This window comes from Macaca thibetana, chromosome 12 (genome assembly GCF_024542745.1).
Source record: "Macaca thibetana thibetana isolate TM-01 chromosome 12, ASM2454274v1, whole genome shotgun sequence".
Lineage (NCBI taxonomy): Eukaryota > Metazoa > Chordata > Mammalia > Primates > Cercopithecidae > Macaca > Macaca thibetana.
Window position 1 is genome coordinate 106,178,573 of NC_065589.1, and position 23,941 is coordinate 106,202,513.

Genomic DNA, 23,941 nt, shown 5'->3' on the forward strand with positions numbered 1-23,941 from the left:
AATACATACAAGTCAGTAGAAATAACAAGACTACTTGCTGTCATCATAACAAGCTTGGATACCTTGAAGGAACAGAATCATTTCCCTAGAGGGAAAACTCAATTCTTTATTCTTCCCAAGAGGGAATATAGGCAGGTGGTCCTGGCAGGCTTCAGCAAGACCTTACAAACCAAAATTCTCTCTGCTCTAGGGAAGCATTTATAAATTAGGGACTTGGATGCAGCTGGAATCCATCATTCTTAGCAAACTATCACAAGAACAGAAAACCAAACACCGCATGTTCTCACTCATAGGTGGGAACTGAACAATGAGATCACTCGGACTCAGGAAGGGGAACATCACACACCGGGGCCTATCATGGGGAGGGGGGAGGGGGGAGGGATTGCATTGGGAGTTATACCTGATGTAAATGACGAGTTGATGGGTGCAGCACAGCAACATGGCACAAGTATACATATGTAACAAACCTGCATGTTATGCACATGTACCCTACAACTTAAAGTATAATAATAATAAATAAATTTAAAAAAATAAATAAATAAAAAAATAAATAAAAAAAAATAAAAAAATAAAAAAAAAAAAATAAAAAAAGAATCAGTGAAGATGCTGAAAAAAAAACACTAGGAACTTAGGAGCTCTGTTCCCTAGACCAGCTCTGTGACCTTGAGAAAACCTTTGAGCTTCTCCAAGCCTGATTTCCTTAGTTGGTACATGAAAAAAAAACCCAAAAAACAAACAAACAAAAAAAACTGCAGCTCCTTCATTTCACAGTTAGCAGATTAGAAAACAAATTTTAGGAAATCATTATTATATGAATGAAGAGTGAAAACTAAAGCAACAGGTACTTGTACGATGCTATATTTTCATAATTTTTGTGTTAAGGAATTTGTTTAAATAAAAATTTTTCTGATTAGTCTTAAAAAAAAAAAAAAAAAAATAGCAAACTCCTAGACCTGAATAACAATCATCAGGGCTTACCGTCCCTCCCGTCAGTGACTACAGTTCAGGGGACAGCCATTCAGCCACAGTATGGAGTCTATTAACAAATGGCTAATTCTCACCAATCCCAACATGTCCCTAAACTCTGCAGGAGGCTGCAGGGACAGTACCACCTTCAGGTGAGAGGTTCTACTGCCTCCATCCTCTCCTTCAGCCCTTTGCAAAGACTGAGTCTCCCTTTGAAAAAAAATATCGATTGGGGCAAAACACTCCCCACCTCTAGTTATCTGGTGCTCTTAAGCTACTCTCAGCACAACCTCCCTCCCTCCCACAACTGCAGTCTCTTTTCCCACTTCTTCCAATGATGACGTACTGACACTAGATACATCCCACGCCCCACACCTCGTCTCCTGCATCCACTCAATGATTTGCTCTGAGGAGTAATGGCTCAGACTGACTAACGTGGTGCATGATGGGCAGATGGCTTCTCTTTTCAGAACTGAGCTTGTACTTTGATCCAAACTTCTTTAGGCCTATGGAGAAAAACAACTAAGGAATCTTAGGGTTTGGAGGGACATTGGACTCCAGAGACAGGAAACCAGATCTTTAGAGCCAGCATGGCCATCATTAAATCACCGCAGGACTTTAGACAAATTACCTTACTTCTTGACACTTTGGTGTAGTCATTTTGTGCAGTGCTGTATCCTCGTTGAGCCTAAATGCTGATCCAAAGTTGGGCAGTGTATTAGTTTCTAGAGCTGCCATAACTAAGTACTGGAAATTGGCCAACTTAAATCAACAGAAATGTATCATCTCACAGTCCTGCAGGCTGGAAGCCTGAAATCAAGGTGTCAGCAGGGCCATGCTTCACATGCTCCCTCTAGAGGCTTTACAGAAGAATCCCTGCCATGCCTATCTCCTAGCTTCTGGGGGTTGTGGCTCTCCGTGGTGCTCCTTGGCTTGGAACACATTACTCCCAATGTCTGCCTCCATTTTCATGTGGCCTCTCCTTTTGTCTTCTATGTCTCAATGTCCTCACATGGCACTCTCCTCTCTGGGTACGTCACTGTGCCCAAATTTTCCTCTTCTTGCAAGAACACCAGTCACTGGAATAGAGCCTACCTTAATCTAGTATGAGTTAATCTTAACTTCATTACTTCTGAAATAATCCTATTTCCAAATAACATCCTATTCATATGTACCAGGGGTTGGGATTTGAACACGTCTTTTGGGGGGAACACAATTCAACCTATAGCAAGTGGTGTCTTATGAAAGATGGACCAGGGTATATCTGCACAGGTTGGCTTTTACTACAGAGGAATAGGGGCCAATGGGGATAAAAATGTGGCAAAAATGTTACTTTGTGGAATGGGGCCAAGGCAAGGGGTCTGAAGTTCCACGGGCCAGTTCTGAATTATCTGGAAAAATAAAACTGAAAGTTCAAGGAGCCAGTTTTTAACAGGAGTTTTGTGAAAATTTGAGCTCAAGTGACAAAAAAAAAATGCAACACACAATTAGGGCAACCAGCCTGATCAACACGGAGAAACACCATCTCTGCTAAAAACACAAAAATTAGCCAGACATGGTGGTGCATGCCTGCAATCCCAGCTACTTGGGAGGCTGAGGCAGAAGAACTGCTTGAACCCAGGAGGCAGAGGTTGCAGTGAGCCAAGATCGTGCCACTGCACTCTTGGGCAACACGCGTGAGAAAGGAAAGGAGAGGAGAGGAGAGGAGAGGAGAGGAGAGGAGAGGAGAGGAGAGGAGAGGAAAGGAAAAAAAGGGAAAGAAAAGAAAAGAAAAGAAGGAGGGAGGGAGGGAGGGCCATTCTCTGAATTGCCATAGAGAATCCATGGCCCAGAACGAAGGGGAGAAAGCATTTAGTAAACATCTATTTAATAAACACCTATAAAATCTGACCCTCAGAACTGCTTCTACCTGCCTGCAGTACCTCACTTTTTTCTGAGGGAGTCACATCTCTCCATTCTCCATCTGTGAAGTTTGAAGGAAACTGTTCCTCTCCTGATCCCAGTAGTGGCCACACGTCCAGGATTTGAACATATAAACCCCACATCCTCCAGTCAGAGTAGTTGGTTCAGGAATGAGGACATGACATAAAACAGCTACAGAGATTCAATTCCTGGGACCAATGGAGAAGACATTTATTTTGCTGTATGTACTACCTTAAATTGAACCTAGTATAGAGAAAAGCAGACACAAGAGATGGAGAGAGAGAGAATTGTAAAGGTAAAGAAAGAATCAGAAAACAAGACGGAGACCCACTGGCCTGTTTATACTCTTGGATGCAGCCCTATCCTCTCTTCTCATTTCAGCTACATGAGCTCAAACAGTCTCTTCTTTTGACTTAAGTTGGTATCAGTTGGGTTTCTGTCACCTATAACCATTAGTCTCCCAAGTAATACAACCAATAGTCTCCCAGATCTACTTGGTCTGATGTGGTTCTACAGCTTTGAAAGCAGATGAAGGCAGCACTTCATGTAGCAAAGTGATGCCACAGCCACAGTGACTGGGGGAACCTTGGTCCAACCTCACATGATTTTCTGGACAGTGACTTAAACAGGAGCAGCACAGGCTAAACATAAGATGACTGTTCTAAAAATATGTAAATCACCCTGAGGAATCTCATACGACTGCATGCAACTGACTATATACATGTAGATCATAAGACTGCAAGCTATAGGTATTAGTATAAAAGGAAATTTATTTATGTACACAAGCTGCAGAGGCATGGGGGACATTCTGGTTACATGTCAAATAAGAGAATTGCCCAAGGCCCCCTCCAGGCTTCATTGAGATCCAGATTTCTATGGTTTGACAAAAGAATGAAAGTTAGCTTCTTCCTGCCTGAAAGCCAATGCACATCTTCCTTGCTACCTTAGAACAAGAGTCAGAATGAAAGGAAAAGCCCAGGAACAGGGGTAAGTGAGTCTGGGCGTACACATGTGTGTATATGAGCACTCTAGGAATTACTGAAATGTGGGTTTTCATGTGAATGGAGCAGTAAGCAGTGAGCAGGGTTCTAGGAACACAAGCATGCTACCATCAAGTGTTTGGCCACGGATTCTTGCTTTGCATGTAATAACTAGAACCTAATTTCTGAAATATCCTTGGATCTCATTTCTCTTGATAAAGGAAATATTTCTTTTTAGTACTGTCATTTAAGGGAACACAGTATCAAGAGAAACTAAAGGGTCAATGAAAGAGAAAACAAGATATCACTAGGAATGAACTTTTGAAGATGAAGATGTGTATTTTGATTACAAACTGAAGAAAACTAGACCACAGAGGCCTACAAAATTAAACAGGAATATAAAAGTTGAAGATTTTTCCTCAAGCTCAAGATCAGTATCAGAAACTAAACAATATACATAATGACCCTTGCAAAAATCTAAAATATAACATCGAATGTTAAATGTGGAAATCTAAAAAGAAATGCATAGATTAGAAAATGTGAGTGTGGAAATCATGTCTAATTTCCCCCATATAACCATTACATATAAACAAAACATGAAGTGGCCAGGCATGGTATCTTATGCCTGTAATCCCAGCACTTTGGGAGACTGAGATGGGCAGATCACGAGGTCAGGAGTTCAAGACCAGTCTGGCAAACATGGTGAAATCCCATCTCTACTAAAAATACAAAAATTAGCAGAGTGTGGTGACAGGCACCTGTAATATCCCAACTACTCAGTAGGCTGAGGCAGGAGAATTGTTTGAACCCAGGAGACAGAGATTGCAGTGAGCCAAGATCATGCCATTGCACTCCAGCCTGGGTGACAGAGCAAGACTTCACCTTGGAAAACAAAACAAAACAAAACAAAAGATGAAGTTATACCAAATAGAGTAGTAGTCAACTGTGAGTCTAACTGAAGGTCAATCAAGGTCAGATTTTGTACTCCACAGAAATGTCTCAGTGCCTCCCTAAAACTGAATACCGTCAGGCTTGAGCTGGTTATCTAAATTTTGCAAACAAATATTGTCTTAAGCAGGCTTAATCAGTGACTTAGCTACCGGAATAAATGTTTGTACACTGGCAGTAAATGAAGCGCATGTAAACAAGGGACTCACCTTTTTTCCCCTGAGGATCATGGCAGTTTTCATGGATGCACAAGCCCCAGGCTGACCAGGAAGATACTATGCAGTCCGTAGAGCAAGGGTTATTGCAGAGCTGAGAGGGCAACGGGGCGGGTCCCGCACATAATGTCTTTTCCACAGGTCTAGAGACTGAGGGACAAAAAGATAATGGACCATGTCACATTTTCTGGACATCCTTAGCATTGTTTCTGCCTTTATTTGCATGCCTGCCTTGCAAATAAAACTTTATAGCTAAAAAGAACATATTGTGTTGTTTAGCTCACGTGATTAGTATTTTGGTTGAGAAAAGGCAAAGAAGACAGTGGCAAAGTGCATGCACTTGAAATTCCTGCTTTGCCAGGTATTCCCTGGGAATCAAAGAGAGAACTGGAAATATCATAGATACAAATTATCTAGAGTTATGACTTTTTAAAAAATTAAACGGCTTTGTGAAGTTTCAAGACGAGTCTATCTCAACTATATAAATGACTGGGTCACTGTGAAAAAAATCCAGATCGAAGCCCTGAGGTAGAGTGTTTAGCATAACCAATCTACTGCTGTGACTCCCCTGAGTGAGGGAGCTGGCGAAGACACACAAGAAAAATGGTTCTTAGGATAAGAAGAAAATTCAGAATCTGTGACTGCAGAACTGGCCCTTGGAAATCAGTTTCATTTGTGAGGCTACACAGAGGCCCCAGTGTCCCCTTGGAAAATGACTAGTAGCTTCCAACTCCTCCGGGTGTGCACCTGCACCCAGCACCCAGAGTGGGGCTACACGGAGGTCACTTCAGGTTGCAGCAACCATCTCTCCATCAAGTGTTCACTATGTGTCCTCTGTATGCAGATACTTTATTTTTTTTTCTTTTATATTTTTGCTCTTTTTAATTTAATTCATTAATTTATTTTTTGAGACAGGGTCTCACCCCGTCACCCAGGCTGGAGTGCAGTGGTACCATCATAGCTCACTGTAGCATCAACTTAATCGATCTTCCCACCTCAGCCTCCTGAGTAGCTGGGACCACTGGTGCATGCCACTACGCTCGGCTTATTTTTTCTATTGCTTTTTGTGGAGAGAAGGTCTCCCTATGTTCCCTAGGCTGTTCTGAAACTCCTGGGCTCAAGCAATCTGCCTCCATCAGCCTCCCAAAGTGCTGAGATTATACACGTGAGCCACCATGCCTGGCCAGGAGACTCTTTCTAGGCACCATGAGAATACACAGAAGAAGGAGAAAACAAGATCCTAACCGTTGTGAAGATTGTAATTTTATAGGAGCTAGGATAGTAATACTTGGAGATGACACTCTAAAGGAACAGACAGATGCATTAAGTAATTATTCTTACATAGAGAGACCCTAAACTAGGAAGGCTTTGAAGCAATCTAGAGTTTCTTTTAGCAAATGATTAAAGTTCCAAAAATGTTACTTTACACTAGTTTGTACTATTGTCTAAATATTTCTGATATGTCATTTCCATTCAGTTGAGAAAACCAGAAATGCCTCCAAGGTGGACACTGAGGTGAGAGGAGTGAGTTGTAAATCATACCATCTATTTTCTGTCTTACCCTTAACACATGTGTAAGAGTCAAATCTGGTCAGAGCGAAAATAAGTTGCAGCACTGACCAGCAGAACTTCGAACACCAAAATAGCAGCAAAATAAAAAAATACTGTCATGACATAGTTGCAACCCATGGGGAAAAAGTATTTCTAATGAACAATGAGGCAGCCTGAGCTGCTTATGAGGGTAAAAGGAAAAGAGAAGCTGTGAAAGAAAATAATAATAATGTTTTATTTGCAATTAATTCTTTTCCAGTTTACCAAAAGGATTTGATATGACTTAAAGGGCAAGTGCAAAGCAAGATTGTCAATGTAAATGTTACAGTTTGCAAGCCATGTGGAGGGGACAGAGAAAGGAAGAGAGAATAGGTATTAGGGGAATGTAAAGGGATTGTCCAGGGAGACTGAGGAGAGGTGGCAATCAAACAAAGGTTGTGCTTAAAATGGGAACAATAGGATGAGAAGATGGAGTGACCGGAACCGGGGATGCACAGATGAGACTGATGAACCATGGGTAAAGGGGAACCCAAGAGATGGGGAAGGGGTTTGTGATTCTGCCCCAGGGTTGAGGAAATCAAGACACACACAAGACAGTCATTCATTGAGTAAATCATGCATTCATTTCAAAACACTGAGCATTCATCTAAATCAGGCACTCTTGAGTGGTGTCTGGTTACAAGGAGCTCTCAGTCTAAAAGGGTAAATCAAGCAGTATATTAACAGAGTTGATGAAAGAGATATGCCAGAGCATTGTATAAGTAGAAAGCTGCATAGCTGGATGGCTTAATGCAGACGTGTATTTAAATCTGGTCTCATACATGTTAGCATGTGTTCTCATAAACTCAAACTTTAGTTCCTAAAACGAAACCTTAGTTATGATGGAAAAGAAAGTGGGCCGTGTAAGCTGATGTTTAATAAGCATTTATAATGCATGCCAGGCACTGGTTATAACCTGCTTATCAACATTAATTCATTTAGTCTGCCTAACTTCCCTTTGAGATATATGTTGTTATTATCTCTAGTTTTAAAATAAGGAAACTGAGGCACAGAAATGTTCACTTATTCACATTCCCAGCTAGTGAGCAGTGGACCTGGGATTGGGATCCAGGCATCTGGGTCTGAGTTTATCTTCTTAATCACAGCTCCATATGATCTTGGCATTTGTCATTCAACCTATATTAAGCATCTGCCATGTATAGGACACTTCTCGAGTGGCTTTGGACTGATGCAGTTTTCCCTCTTTGTTGTGTGTAGCTTCCAAATACAACTGTAGAATGAGCTGAAAACGCAATATTCAGAGATAAGGGGGAAGCTAGCCAAAACAGCCCCGGCTATGCTCCAGTCCCCCATAAGAACAAGATGTCCTTCAACATTTTTAGCCCAGCATGTCAGGCTTCCCCCAAGATAAAACTCAAGATGGGCCACTTTTCAGGGTCCCTCATCTGCAGTACAAGTGGGGTATGCACAGTGGAGACCCCATCCACCCTGGGCAGCTTTCTGTACCGTGGGGCACCAGCTCACAATGAATCGTAGGCATCTGTTGTCCCTTGCTGCCTATCTGTGAGTAATAAATCTGCTTCATATAACTTGTTGCATATGAATGTATTCTCTCCCACTGGTCTCAGACAAGTTGGTAACCAGTGCACAGTGGACCTACATCACACCATTTGTTAACACTGTGTTAGGTGCTGAAGCCACAATGGTGAGTAAAACATACCAGGTTTCTGTCTTCATGGAGTCCATATTACAGCAAGAACTGATAGTAATTGTATATGGGTCCACGAATCCTAGTAAGACTGGAAAGCTGTATTACTGCCCTCTTTTCCTTGCCATGGCTGTCTCTCTCATTATTAAGAAGATACTCGAAGCCCCTCAGCCCCAAGATCCAGCTGACAGCTGCTGCCACAACCTCTATACTTGATGTAGGGCCCTGCAGTTGAAAGTACTCAATCAACCGGAGCAACTCTCAGGCACACAGTAGGCAAGCACTACAGTGTATCTGAAGTTCCCAGCATGTCTGTGCAGGAAGGGCTTATGGTTGGCAGTGCAGCTGAAAAAAGCCTGGGAAATATGTTCTGAAGCTGCGTTTGTCAAGGACACGGTGTCTACACAGATATTATGCTTATGTGGCTTATTTTTGGAGGCCTGTTGGAGATTATGGGGGTTGTGAGGTTAAGTCCCCAGAGTCCCCTTTGATAAATACTTAACTGTCAATTAGTTGACTATTGAACATTAGAACTAATGGTACTCTCAGATTTGAAATTAGAGAAGGACATGGTTTGCTGGAAAAGAACAGCGAAGGATTCCTCTGGGGACTACTAAGTGACATATTGGAGGACCAGGGGTAGGAGAGAGACCATTTGTCAAAGTAGTCACGTCTCTTCAGCACCTGCTGTTTTGATGGACAGTGAATCTTAATCCATATCAATAAATTATTCCAGTGTCTGGTGACAAGTCTAAGATGCTTCATTTAGACACTGAATCAATGTGCTTGGGTCAGCCTGTCTCTATCACAGACCCACTGTGCCCACCCCAGGCTAAATTTGTTCTAGAAATAAATCATGAGTAAGTCACAAAGAACTCACCAGCTTCAGACCACTTAGCAAGTCACATCTTCCAGAGAAGAGTAAACAGGATATTTCTATGCTCCAACAGTCAATAGGACTTTTGGAGCTAGAGGGAGCTTTAGAGCTGATTTAATTCAATTCATCAATTTTACTGAAAACTAAGCTCCGAAGACTGGGTGGTTTCTCCAAGTTCATTCAGCAAGCACAGGGCAAGGCAAGAGCTAAGCCTCTACCCAAGTGGCCAGCTCATCTCTGTCTATCCTTCTTGGTTTTCCTTCCATAGAATGAAAACCTCAGACAGTGCAGATGTGATCATTTCTACTAAGGATATTTTGTTTATGAATCACAGTGACCAGAACTGGAGGCAACAAGTGACACAACAGATCCAAGACTCTTTAAATAAATTTAACACTTTAAACCCTTTATACCGTTAAATAAAATCCAAATCCTTCCCCTCCTTCATTGCTACTGCAAAACTCCAGTCTTTTCCCAAATGGTCCCCATCAAGGAGGCAGTGAGAACAAAATTTGCTCCAGTTCAAATGACAATCACACTTTTTAAAAACTTGTGGCTGTTCATGTTGAAATGAATTTATCTCAGGAAGTGGGCGGGGTGAAGGCACTTCCTGGGTCACCTAAAGTTGGGCGATCTATGCAATTTACTCTGAGTCTTCGGTTCTCTTTGGCCAAACTCCAGCCATGACATTTGTAGTAAGAACTGCTGCTTTTCTATTCACCTGCGCTCCTTTCTCTGAAACTACTACCTGAAACAAATGTATTTCTATTAATTAGCTCTGTCTTCTCTTAATGCAATAAGCCCCTAGGAGCAGGTCTGTGCTCTCCCACTTCCTCCAGCTGCCTCTTAGACCATGTCACCTTGGAGCCTTCTGCCATTCCTGCGTTGACCAACTGCCAGACTAGATAAGCAATTATCCAAGGTCTTGTAGGCTATTTAGGCCTGGTAGGCAGCAATGTTAATCCCCACAGAGACTCTTCATGGTCACAAAATGTTAGAGAGTCAAAATAACATGTAACTCAGACAAATCTGGATCACTGCCTAGCAGCATCTTTCTAAATGCTAAGGAAAATATTATAGTATTGTAAGTGATTGCACATATGCAGTAGTCATTAATATTTTGAATATTTTGGTGTCTAACCTGGAATTTTTCATTTGCAATATGAAATTATTAAATTGATCTGCCTCATAAGAAATGTTAAAGTCTGCTACTAATGATTGCAAAGTCACCTTAAATAATGAATTCCTCCATGAACAGAATGTTAATTAACAGAAGGAAAAATATGCTGGGTAGGGGATATGTTTAATGTTAAGAAAAAAAAAACTGTTCTTAATTCTAGAAATGAACAAAGTTCACGATTTTCATTAATGACATGGTGAATTCAGATGAGCATACAAATTCATTCAAAATGAATTGTAATTAAGAGGAAAATGCCTGTTGTGATCATTAGTATGTAACTGCCATTGTAAAGATAAATGAGTATCATTCTTTGAAATTAAATCAAACTCTACTCCAAACTAATTTGAATTAACCCAAAAATAAGATGCTAAAGAATCAATGAGTATACATTTTCCCACCCCTATTGATAGCCATTTTGTAAGATTTAAATTTCAGTGCATTTAAACTCCTCAAAAAGAAATTTAAATAGAATTGCATAATAGTATTTAATTATAATTAATAGGCATGTATCCCCCTTTAATTTAAATCCAAGAAGTTATATTTGCTTAAAGTAAAAAGAAGTACTATAAAGAGTCATTGGTGCTTTCTTGTTTTTAAATATACCTATTACTGAATGAAAAATCAAGTCAGTCTTTCAAAATTCAGAAAGTGTTGGAAGTAATTCTGCCAAGGCATACCAGAGTTCATCTTTCCTTTAGGACAAAAAGAAGTATCTTACAGATGGTAGAGGAATTCGTCACAAGGTACTAATTTTTTCCCCAGCATTTTTAAGAAAGTAGAGATGAAAAGAAAATAAAGGTACTGTTATTTTCTAAGAACCCCCAAAACCTAAATTATTTTGCTTGCTTTCTACTTTAGGGGTACCTAAGTAACCTTACAAATAAAACATTCTATCTTCAGTTAATTTTAAATATGATCTTGATTTCCAGAATATAACAACAACCTCCTCAAAGAAGTCAAAGAAGTTATAGTAATTTCCGTTTTCCAAATCAAATGAAGGCACCGTAAACCTCAAAGGAAATTCTCACTCAAAGACTCAGAACTCCCTAATTCCATGGGCTTTTCCAGAAACAACCAGAAAAGCATCAGCAATTGCTCAAATTTAATCTGAAACTAATGAAAGAGCCCACTTATGTAAAAATGTTACTTTCTAAATGATTTTTGAGAAACAATATTGCCCCTGATATATTCATTTAGGGAGTACGCTGACTTGGCAGAAACTCCATCCACCTACTGCTAAAATAAATAGGCCTCTTCTACAGACTGAAGGAGTCAAATGGTGGAAGGTGAAAGATAAATAATTTTACAATTTTAACCATAAAGCTATTTTCCTTCAAGAAGCATCATGCATTGTTTCAGTTGACTGTTGCCACGGGGATTTGCAAAGTAATGAATCAGTCTTTTAACTTAGTAAACAGAATAAAATTGTCTCCTAGCACTTATAGGCAGCTTAAAGAATTAAATCACATCTTATCCTATCATACCTAATAAAGCTTAATTTTAGCCATATTGTGACTCTCTTGGCAAAGTACCATGCAATACAATTTGGCAGGAAGATGTGTGTATATGTACAGCAGATTTAATATCTAAAAATAATTCCTGCAATTAGAAATAATTATGTAAAATTTGGCCACATGTCAAAAAGTTTTCTGAATTTCATTCATTTCATATAGCCAATTAGAAAATGAATATCAACCAGTGATTTTCCTAATGATAAAGAGTAACAGCACCGTACACAAAGATAGAAAAACACTCTTCAGGAGAAAAATAAAGGCAAAACAAGTGAGGTACACATATAATTTTAGAAAGAAATCAAAGTCAGTAGCCACCAATTACATAATTAAGGAAAAAATAAAGTAGCCTTCAGCCATATATTCATCTGTTCTATTATCATATGTTCTCTCCTCTGTCACCCTTTTGAAACTTATTTTCTGATTATTTCTCAGACTTTTGGCTCACAGATAAAAGAAGGGCATGGAGAAGATAGAACAAGAGCTGATCTAAAGGACATCTTATACAGTTCATGAAGTGAGAATACCATTATTGATGACACAGAAGAGAAAGGAAGTAAGTGAGAGATGGGGGAGTGGTCAGAAAAAGAGAAAAAGTAAAAAGGCCGAGAGGCAGGTAAAATGAAAGAGTTATCTCCAGAGATTTCAAGGGCAGAAATATGCAGTGTGAGGGAAGGGCAGGTTTCAAAAGGTCCAAGAGTCCTCTTTAGACCCAGTGCTTTGTAACTTATAATTCATTTTCTTTTCCAAAGAAACTATGACAACAGTTAAATGAAAGCCAGTCTTCCCAGGAATGATCACAAATGCCTATTTAACTGACTAATGTTGGTATTAATAGCTAATAGGCATTGACAACCCACTTGGCTCTTGGTGCTATGCTAATGGCTTTAATGTGATTTCTCATTTACTCACCACAATCACTCAGGTGCGTACAATTTTCATTTCCATTTTACAGATGAGATAACTGAAGGTAAGTTATTTGCCTCAAAGTACAAGGCTAACAAGTGACAAACTCCAGGCTTCTTAAATGTCCATATCCTTTAATACTACACTATACAATGATTTTGTATTTGCAAGAAAAATTATAATAGAAAAGCAGGCTGTTGTAGTAATAATTAACTAGGAAAAAAATAAGTGACCATTTTGACTGCTTCCAAAAAATATTTGAAGTGAGATAAAATAGAAAAAAAAAGGTTTAAAAATGTCACCATTACAAGCTAAACCTTAGGAAAGGTAAGTGTTGTTAAAGTAAAAGAAGCTAGGTGAGTATTTTTGTGGTAATTCTAAAAGGTACTTAAGATTATTTCCAAAGGCTTGAGAGAGGGGATGAAATGTATTTATATTGACTATTTTCACTTTAATATTTAGTTGTAGGACCATTCCTAAAAACATTTGAAGAGTTCACTATAAGCACCCCTCCTCTTCAAGTTTTGCTTGAAGGGCAAAGAATGACCAAAAAAAAAAAAAAAAAAAAAAAAAAAACCATTACAGTAGCTTTGAATGGTTTTGGGGGGAAGGGGTGGCAACTGGGTGCAAAGGTCACCCTCCACTAGCTACAAATACAGTCATGTGCCACACAACGACACTTCACCTCAAGGACAGATTGCACAGACAACTGTGGTCCCATAAGATTATAATGGACCTGAAAAATACCTGTTGCCTAAGGACATCATAGTCATCCTAATGTTATAGTGCAATGCATTATTTACATTTGTGGTGATGCTGTATAAACAAACCTGTGGTGCTGCTAGTCATATAAAAGTACAGCACATACAATTATGTACAATATATAATACTTGATAATAAATAATAGTATTACTGGTTTGTACATTTATTGTACTACACTTTATATTGTTAGAGTGTACTCCTACTGTAAAACAGCCTCAGGCAGGTCCTTCAGGAGGTATTCCAGAAGAACGCATTTTTTTTTGTTTGTTTTTGTTGTTGTTTTTTATACTTTATACTTTAAGTTCTAGGGTACATGTGCATTGTTAACAAAGGAGATAGCAGATCCATGTATGTTACTGCCCCTAAAGATCTTCCAGTTGGACAGGATGCAGAGGTGGAAGACAGTGATACTGATGATCCTTACCCTATGTAGGCCTAGGCTAATTGTGTGTGTTTGTGTCTTAGTTTTTAACTAAAAAGTGTAAAAGTATAAAATGAAAAATAAAAAAGTTAAAAATGGAAAAAAGCTTACAGAAAGGATAAGATGAAAGAAAATATTATTGTGCAGTTGAACAATTGTGTTTTTCGTTTAAGCTAAGTGTAATAACAAAATAGTTAAAAGTTTTAAAAAATTGAGAAGTTTATGAAGTACAAAAGTTAAGCTGAGACTAATTTATTATTGAAAAAAGGAGTTTTAAAAATAAATTCAGTGTAGGATAAGTGTACAGTGTTTACAAAGTTTACAGTAGAGCATAGTAACATCCTAGCCCTTCACACTCACTCTGGACTCACTCACTGATTCACCCAGAGCAACTTTGACTCCTATGAGCCCAATTCATGTAAGCGCCCTACACAGATGTGCCAGGTTTTAATCTTTTACACTGTATTTTTATGGTATCTTTTCTATGTTTAGATATGTTTAGATATACAAATACTTTACCACCATGTTATAATTGCCTACAGTATTCAGCACAGTAACATGCAGTACATGTTTGTAGCCTGTGAGCATTAGGCCATACCATATAGCCTAATTGTGAGTGGACTATCCCATCTAGATTTGTGTAAGTACACTCTATGATGTACAAAGACAAAATCATCTAACAAAGCATCTCTTAGAAGGAACCCCCTCATTAAGCCCTGTATTAATCCATTCCCATGCTGCTGTGCAGAAATACCCAAGACTGGGTAATTTATAAAGAAAAGAGTTATAATTAACTCACAGTTCTTCAGGGCTGGGGAGGTCTCAGGAAACTTACAATCATAGAAGAAGGGGAAGAAAACATGTCCTTATTCACATGGCAGCAACAAGGAGAAGCGCAGAGTGTAGGGGGGAAGCCCCTTATAAAAACATCAGATCTCATGAGAACTCACTTACTGTCATGAGAACAGCATGGAGGTAACCACCCTCATGATCTCAATTACCTCCCACCTAGTCCCTCCCACATGTGGAAACTATGGGAAATAAAATTCAAGATAAGATTTGGGTGGGAACACAGCCAAACCATATCATTCTGCCCCGGCCCCTCCCAAATCTCATGTCTTCACATTTCTTTCTTTTTTTTCTTTTCTTTCTTTTATTTATTTTATTTATTTATTTTTTTTTTGAGATGGAGTTTCACTCTTGTTGCCCAGGCTGCAGTGCAGTGATGCCATCTCAGTTCACCACAACCTCTGCCTCCTGGGTTCAAATGATTCTCCTGCCTCAGCCTCCAGAGTAGCTGGGATTACAGGCATGCACCACCACACCTGGTTAATTTTGTATTTTTACTAGAGAAAGTGTTTTCTCCATGTTAGTCAGGTTGGTCTCGAACTCCTGACCTCAGGTGATCTGCCCACCTCGGCCTCCCGAAGTGCTGGGATTACAGGTGTGAGCCACTGCACCCAGCCATGTCTTCACATTTCAAAATGCAATCATGCTTTCCCAAAAGTTCCTCAGAGTCTTAACTCGTTCCAGCATTAACCCAAAAGTCAGAATCCAAAGTCTCATTTGAGACAAGTCATGTCCCTTCCACCTATAAGCCTGTAAAACCAAAAGCAAGTTAGTTACTTCCTAGATACCATGGGGATATAGGCATTGGATAAATACACCCATTCCAAATGGGAAAAATTGGCCAAAATGAAGGGGCTACAGGCCCCATGCAAGTCTGAAATCCACAGAGACAGTCAAATCTTAAAGCTCCAGAATGATCTCCTTTGACTCCACGTCTCATGTCCAGGTCATGCTGATGCAAGGGGTGGGCTCCCATGGCCTTGGGCAACTCCACCCCTGTGACTTTGCAGAGTATAGCCTGCCTCCTGGCTGCCTTCACAGGGTGGCATTGAGTGTCCGCAGCTTTTCCAGGTACAGAGTACAGGAAGGCTCATGGCATTCACTAGGTCCCAAGTAGTGCAAGCTGTTGGTGGATCTATCATTCTGGGATCTGGAGAATGGTGGCCCTCTGCTCACAGCTCTACTAGGCAGTGCCCTGGTGTGGACTCTGTATGGGAGCTCCAACCCCTGTATTTCCCTTCCACACTGCCTTAGCAGAAGTTCTCCATGAGGGTTTTACCCCTGCAGAAAACTTCTGCCTGGACATCAAGGTATTTTCATATATCCTCTGAAATCTAAGTGGAGGTTCCCAAACCTTTATTCTTGACTTCTGTGCACCAAAAGGCCCAATATCACATATAAGCCACCGATGCTTGGAGTTTCCACCCTCTGAAGCAACAGCCTAAGTTGTACATTGGCCCCTTTTAGCCATGGCTGGAGCTGAAGCAGCTGGGATGCAGGGCACCACATTTGAGGCTGCATAGAGCAGGGGTGCCCTGGACCCAGCCTATAAAATCATTTTTCCTTCCCAGGTCTCCAGGCCTGTGATGGGAGGGGCTGCCACAAATGTCTCTGACATGCCCTGAAGACATTTTCCCTATTGTCTTGGTGACTAACATTTGGCTCATTTTTACTTATACAAATTTCTGCAGCTAGCTTGAATTTCTTACCCCAAAATGGGGTTTTCTTTTCAATAGCATCATCATGCTGCAAGTTTTTCAAACTGTTATGCTCTGCTTTCTCTTGAGCACTTTGCTGCAAATTTCTTCTGCTAGATAGCCTAAATCATCTCTCTCAAGTTCAAACTTCCACAAATCTCTAGGGCAGGGGCAAAATCCCACCAGTCCCTTTGCATAGCACGAGTGACCTTTGCTCCAGTTCCCAACAAGCTCTTCATCTCCATCTGATGCCACCTCAGCCTGGACTTTATTGTCCATATCACTATTAGCATTTTGGTCAAAGCCATTCAACAAGTCTCTAGAAAGTTCCAAACTTTCCTACATTTTCCTGTCTTATGAGCCCTCCAAGCCTCTAGGAAGTTCCAAACTTTCTCACATATTCCTATCTTATTCTGAGCCCTCCAAACCTGTTCCAACCTCTTCTAAAGTCACCTCCACATTTTCAGGTATCTTTACAGCAGTGCGCCACTCTCTGCAGTAGCAGTTTTTTGTATTAGTCCATTCTCATATTGCTATGAAGAAATACCTGAGTGTCTGCAGCTTTTCCAGGTACAGAGTACAGGAAGGCTCATGGGATTCACTAGGTCCCAAGTAGTGCTAATTACTTTATAAAAGAAAGAGGTTTAATTGACTCACAGATTTGCAGGGCTGGGGAGGCCTCAAGAAACTTATAATCATGGTGGAAAGGGAAGCAAACACATCCTTCACGTGGCAGCAGCAATGAGAAATGAAGAGCAAAGAGAGGGAAAAGCCCCTTATAAAACCATGAGATCTCATGATAACTCACTAACTATCATGAGAACAGCATGGAGATAACCACCTCCATGGTTCAATTACCTCCCACCAGCTCCCTCCCATGACATTTGGAGATTCTGGGAACTACAATTCAAGATAAAATTTGGGTGGGGACACAACCAAACCATATCAAGCACCTAATGTCACTATAACGTAAGTAGCATAAATTCTTCTTATCAATTAAGAAAGGCCAGAGGCGACAGTAAAATGTTCCTAAGGCAAATGATCAAGAATTTGAAGGGAGAAGGATGTTTAAAAAAATACAAAATCATGGTTAAGATAAGAATGTCTGAGAGGAGAGAAAAGGAAGAGGAAGATCTGGTAAGAAAGAGGTGAGAAAAATCAGAGCTAGGTCTCGCAGTCTCGCAGACTTCAGTCCTGGTCACAAAGTGCCCTTTTAGCCCATGGTGTGAATCAAACAAGACAAACCTTCATCTGTGTCCCTTCAGAAGGTAGGTACCCTGACCTAAAGTATCTGAATGGAAATCTGTAATAATGATAGCAAGAAGGAGAAATCCACATTCTCTAAAATAACACTCTTCTCCAAAAACATTGTCACAAACTCTAAAGCTTAAACCTCTTTATAAGGGACGAAAAAAAAAAGCAGACAAGGTCCAAGTAAGACCTCTGTGTCTCTGAGGCAATAATTAATAGCCTACCAACCAAAAAAAGTCCAGGACCAGATGGATTCACAGCTGAATTCTACCAGAGGTACAAGGAGGAGCTGGTACCATTCCTTCTGAAACTATTCCAATCAATAGAGAAAGAGGGAATCCTCCCTAACTCATTTTATGAGGCCAACATCATCCTGATACCAAAGCCTGGCAGAGACACAACAAAAAAAGAGAATTTTAGACCAATATCCCTGATGAACATCGATGCAAAAATCCTCAATAAAATGCTGGCAAACTAGATCCAGCAGCACATCAAAAAGCTTATCCACCATGATCAAGTGGGCTTCATCCCTGGGATGCAAGGCTGGTTTAACATACGCAAATCAATAAACATAATCCAGCATATAAACAGAACCAAAGACAAAAACCACGTGATTATCTCAATAGATGCAGAAAAGGCCTTTGACAAAATTCAACAGCCCTTCATGCTAAAAACGCTCAAGAAATTCGGTATTGATGGAACGTATCTCAAAATCATAAGAGCTATTTATGATAAACCCACAGCCAATATCATACTGAATGGGCAAAAACCGGAAGCATTCCCTTTGAAAACTGGCACAAGACAGGGATGCCCTCTCTCACCACTCTTATTCAACATGGTGTTGGAAGTTCTGGCTAGGGCAATCAGGCAAGAGAAAGAAATCAAGGGTATTCAGTTAGGAAAAGAAGAAGTCAAATTGTCCCTGTTTGCAGATGACATGATTGTATATTTAGAAAACCCCATTGTCTCAGCCCAAAATCTCCTTAAGCTGATAAGAAACTTCAGCAAAGTCTCAGGATACAAAATTAATGTGCAAAAATCACAAGCATTCTTATACACCAGTAACAGACAAACAGAGAGCCAAATCAGGAATGAACTTCCATTCACAATTGCTTCAAAGAGAATAAAATACCTAGGAATCCAACTTACAAGGGATGTAAAGGACCTCTTCAAGGAGAACTACAAACCACTGCTCAGTGAAATAAAAGAGGACACAAACAAATGGAAGAACATACCATGCTCATGGATAGGAAGAATCAATATCGTGAAAATGGCCATACTGCCCAAGGTAATTTATAGATTCAATGCCATCCCCATCAAGCTACCAATGAGTTTCTTCACAGAATTGGAAAAAAACTGCTTTAAAGTTCATATGGAACCAAAAAAGAGCCCACATCTCCAAGACAATCCTAAGTCAAAAGAACAAAGCTGGAGGCATCACGCTACCTGACTTCAAACTATACTACAAGGCTACAGTAACCAAAACAGCATGGTACTGGTACCAAAACAGAGATATAGACCAATGGAACAGAACAGAGTCCTCAGAAATAACACCACACATCTACAGCCATCTGATCTTTGACAAACCTGAGAAAGACAAGAAATGGGGAAAGGATTCCCTATTTAATAAATGGTGCTGGGAAAATTGGCTAGCCATAAGTAGAAAGCTGAAACTGGATCCTTTCCTTACTCCTTATACAAAAATTAATTCAAGATGGATTAGAGACTTAAATGTTAGACCTAATACCATAAAAACCCTAGAAGAAAACCTAGGTAATACCATTCAGGACATAGGCATGGGCAAAGACTTCATGTCTAAAACACCAAAAGCAACGGCAACAAAAGCCAAAATTGACAAATGGGATCTCATTAAACTAAAGAGCTTCTGCACAGCAAAAGAAACCACCATCAGAGTGAACAGGCAACCTACAAAATGGGAGAAAATTTTTGCAATCTACTCGTCAGACAAAGGGCTAATATCCAGAACCTACAAAGAACTCAAACAAATTTACAAGAAAAAAACAAACAACCCCATCAAAAAGTGGGCAAAGGATATGAACAGACATTTCTCAAAAGAGGACATTCATACAGCCAACAGACACATGAAAAAATGCTCATCATCACTGGCCATCAGAGAAATGCAAATCAAAACCACAATGAGATACCATCTCACACCAGTTAGAATGCCAATCATTAAAAAGTCAGGAAACCACAGGTGCTGGAGAGGATGTGGAGAAATAGGAACACTTTTACACTGTTGGTGGGATTGTAAACTAGTTCAACCATTATGGAAAACAGTATGGCGATTCCTCAAGGATCTAGAACTAGAAGTACCATATGACCCAGCCATCCCATTACTGGGTATATACCCAAAGGATTATAAATCATGCTGCTATAAAGACACATGCACACGTATGTTTATTGCGGCACTGTTAACAATAGCAAAGACTTGGAATCAACCCAAATGTCCATCAATGACAGACTGGATTAAGAAAATGTGGCACATATACACCATGGAGTACTATGTAGCCATAAAAAAAGGATGAGTTTGTGTCCTTTGTAGGGACATGGATGCAGCTGGAAACCATCATTCTCAGCAAACTATCACAAGAACAGAAAACCAAACACCGCATGTTCTCACTCATAGGTGGGAACTGACCAATGAGATCACCTGGACTCGAGAAGGGGAACATCACACTCCGGGGCCTATCACGGGGAGAGGGGAGGTGGGAGGGATTGCACTGGGAGTTATACCTGATGTAAATGACGAGTTGATGGGTGCTGACGAGTTGATGGGTGCAGCACACCAACATGGCAAAAGTATACATATGTAACAAACCTGCACGTTATGCACATGTACCCTAGAACTTAAAGTATAATAAATAAAAAAAAGAACTCTGTGTCTCTAAAATAAATATGTGCCTTTTTTAAAAAAGGAAGGAATAATGAAGGTCTCATTGTAACTGATGTCCTTGTTACCATATGCTTCTTTAAATTTGCAAATCATTTTAGACTAAACAAGTTAATTCAACTTCACAGGAAGGCTCATGGGATTCACTAGGTCCCAAGTAGCGACAGGAACAAGAGTCCACAGAATTTTTAAAATACAGACTAGTTCATTCTTCTGTGTGAGGAAATGCATAACCCCTTTACTGCAAAACTGAACAAAAGCACTTTCTTCCCAGGTGCATTCATGTATTAAAAGTCCTATTTGTATAGCTTTTCACTATTTCACAGCCAGTATTCTAAATTAGTAGCTTCCAACCTGTCTAAACAAATGGAGTCTAACACAGACCCAAGTCAGAGGCCCTGGGTCAAAATTGGAAACAGGGTAGCAGAGAGTACAACAAGGATTTATACTTTATAAAAATCTTTATGATTACCAGGTTGGGGAGTCATTCTTGGAATAATTTATGAAGTATAATTTTGACAAGCCAATTGACAAAATAATCTCATTTAAAAACCATTAAACTGAGAGTCTACTACTACTACTGTGAACTGGGCAAATCTCTTAGCAACTGAGCTTCAACAAAATAAACATATTAGACTATACAGTGTTTCTCACCTATGTTACATGATCTCCTCCCTAATTTTTTAAACATTTTTTTCCTAATTGTCTCTTCCTCCCTTATATTTTCATAATAAAAGTATGCTGTATATCTGCATATGTGCTGTATATGTATTTGTGCTTTATATATATTAAGTGCAATATTTTATTTAACCCTAAAAACTAATTTTTGTCCCCTTGTGGGTGATATCACCCCTACTGAGAATGCCTGGACTAGATCACATATTGAACACTTGATGTACTAAACAACATACAATTATAGTCTAATTTAATTAATAAGAAAATTCTATGAGATGAGTACTACTAGTATCTCCAGTTTTCAATGAGACAACTGAAGTTGTTTTTTTTTTTAATCTCTCCAAGATTTTATGATCCCTAAACGGCTGAGGCAAGAGTTGAGCTCAGAGAGTGTGATACTAGTTTTCCCTCTTTATCATAATGTCAGACCCTTCCGGGTTAAGGATTTGAAACTCTTGGATTTGTTGCGCATTTCCATGGCTATAGACTGAAATCTATCTTTTTGACTACAGTGCATCTCAGCACCTGTGTATTGCCTATAGTTAAAATTTATATGCTGATATTTTTATTATAATGAGTGGGAGATAATGCTTTAGTCAATAAGATACACGATTTTCTGGTAGCATTCTAGTACATGAGGAGAATATGAAAACTTAAAAACAACTGATATGCTGTAGAGTTTTATGAATTTTTTTCTTTTGTTTAAATAACATACATGTTATAAAAAATTGTCTTAATTTGTATATGCCTAAATTTTTCACATATACATATATCATCAGAGAAAACAGGCAATAAAATGAAGCAGACAATTATTTACATTTTCAAATACTACAATTGTCTTCTGTGAAGTTTTGAGAGAGAAAGCATCAAAGATAATAAGATAATTATTTCATTTAAAAATGAAATTAGATGATTTTACACTAAAAACAACGTGGATATATCTGGAGGTTCTTAAATGCAAATAAACACTGATTCTGAAAGTGTTATTACATATTTCTAAAAGGACAGGTAAAATGAATTTTTCAAAGTAATACAGTTTTTTAATAACATAAGAAAAACTACAGGTGCAGCAATCTTTTTTTTAGCATTTATGCCTTAATTGACGTGCTCTAACAAATATTGTTTTGTTCAAATCAATGAAGCCCAGAGATAAGACATACTTATTATGGCTAATATTTGGCAGCATGGGGGGATCTCAATGGATAGTAGTCATGGCTTTTCAGATAATATTCCTACCTCTGGCAGCTCAAGATCTTTACAGTAATGAACTCAATTTGGCACAAAAGTCAGAAAGCCTTTAGGGGCTCCCTAAGAGAGAATACAGATAATGGTAAGGTACCTTATCTGAGAACCATCAGCATTACCTATCCAGAACCAGCCTGCCTCCAATCAGGCCCAGTAAAATCCAAATAGGACAAGACTCTTATTACAACCATTCCTTCTTTCTGATATATTAATATTTCTTATCCTGGGAACAAAGACAAGACCCATCTTGCAGGCCACCAGGTCATAACCAACTGTGGCCTCTTCTTAACATTCATTGTCAACTAATTATATCAGACTCCTTTCATCTACAGTTATTTTATTCTATATCTACGATAATAAAAAGCTGACATATACTGTTATATTTTTGGAAAAAAGAGGCTTCTCCTTTTCTGAGTTGTCACTTGCATGATCTAAGGAGGCTTTATGTCTCAAACAATAGCCAGCCAGACCCTAAAGAAAATAACCTACTTTTCTCCTCAGAGCTGCGCTCTCTCCTTGAATCTTAGAATGAATGAAATCTTAATTATATCTTATAATAATATCCTACTTTTACAAACGAGGAAATCAAGGTCTAGAGTGATCATATGACTTTTCCAAGATCAACAGTTAGTGTAAAAATCAACCTCAAATTCCCTGTCCTGATGCTTAGTTCATTCATTTGTATTGCCTCTAGTTGAAAATAATAATAAAAGATAAAATCCTTGATTAATTCATATCCCAGTATCTCCAATACTTCACATCTACTCATTTTATTCCGCAATGATGATGTTTTTCTCCACGAAATGGATATTTTTTCTCCTTCCCAATTAGGTGGCAAATACCCTGTAGTTAGGACTAGATCATCTATCTCCACCAGATAGTCATGATTAGTATGTTTTTACCCACCAAGAAAAACAATACAGGTCTTTTTGTCAATACACAGTTTGAAATAATCACTCTACCTACAATGAAAGACCTCTGTAGACTATGTAGATATTTAAATAAGAACACATATATTAAGTTAAATTCCCCTATGATACTGAGTCTGCAAGAGCAGACCTGTATCTGTCCAGCTGACCATTTAAATTTGAGCCTCTCTGATACTGGCAAGCAGACAGTCAGCACTCAACAAATGTTGAATAAATACATAAATAAATTAGTGTGGTTATATGAATTCAATTCTAACTGAAATACTAAATAAAAGAGGGAAAACGTTGGTAGCAACAATTTGATGTATATTTGAGAGTATGAAATGGCCTTAAAATCCTAATATACTAGGTCTCAATAGGGTTGTACAGGTCAAGTCTAGAAAAGTTCACCTTACCAAGGGGGCAGGTAGCGGCTGAAATCCAGCCAATTCTCTTC

The 23,941-nt window shown here is 39.2% G+C and overlaps 1 protein-coding gene across 1 annotated transcript in view; it reads right to left on the reverse strand.

The window, feature by feature from the left end:
- Nucleotides 1-23,941, reverse strand: part of THSD7B (thrombospondin type 1 domain containing 7B) — a 790,054-nt gene that overhangs the window by 504,459 nt on the left and 261,654 nt on the right. Inside the window, exon 5 of the mRNA XM_050750933.1 lies at nt 5,027-5,182. Within this exon, the coding sequence (XP_050606890.1) occupies nt 5,027-5,182 (156 nt within the window). The remainder of the gene's footprint in view (nt 1-5,026; nt 5,183-23,941) is intronic.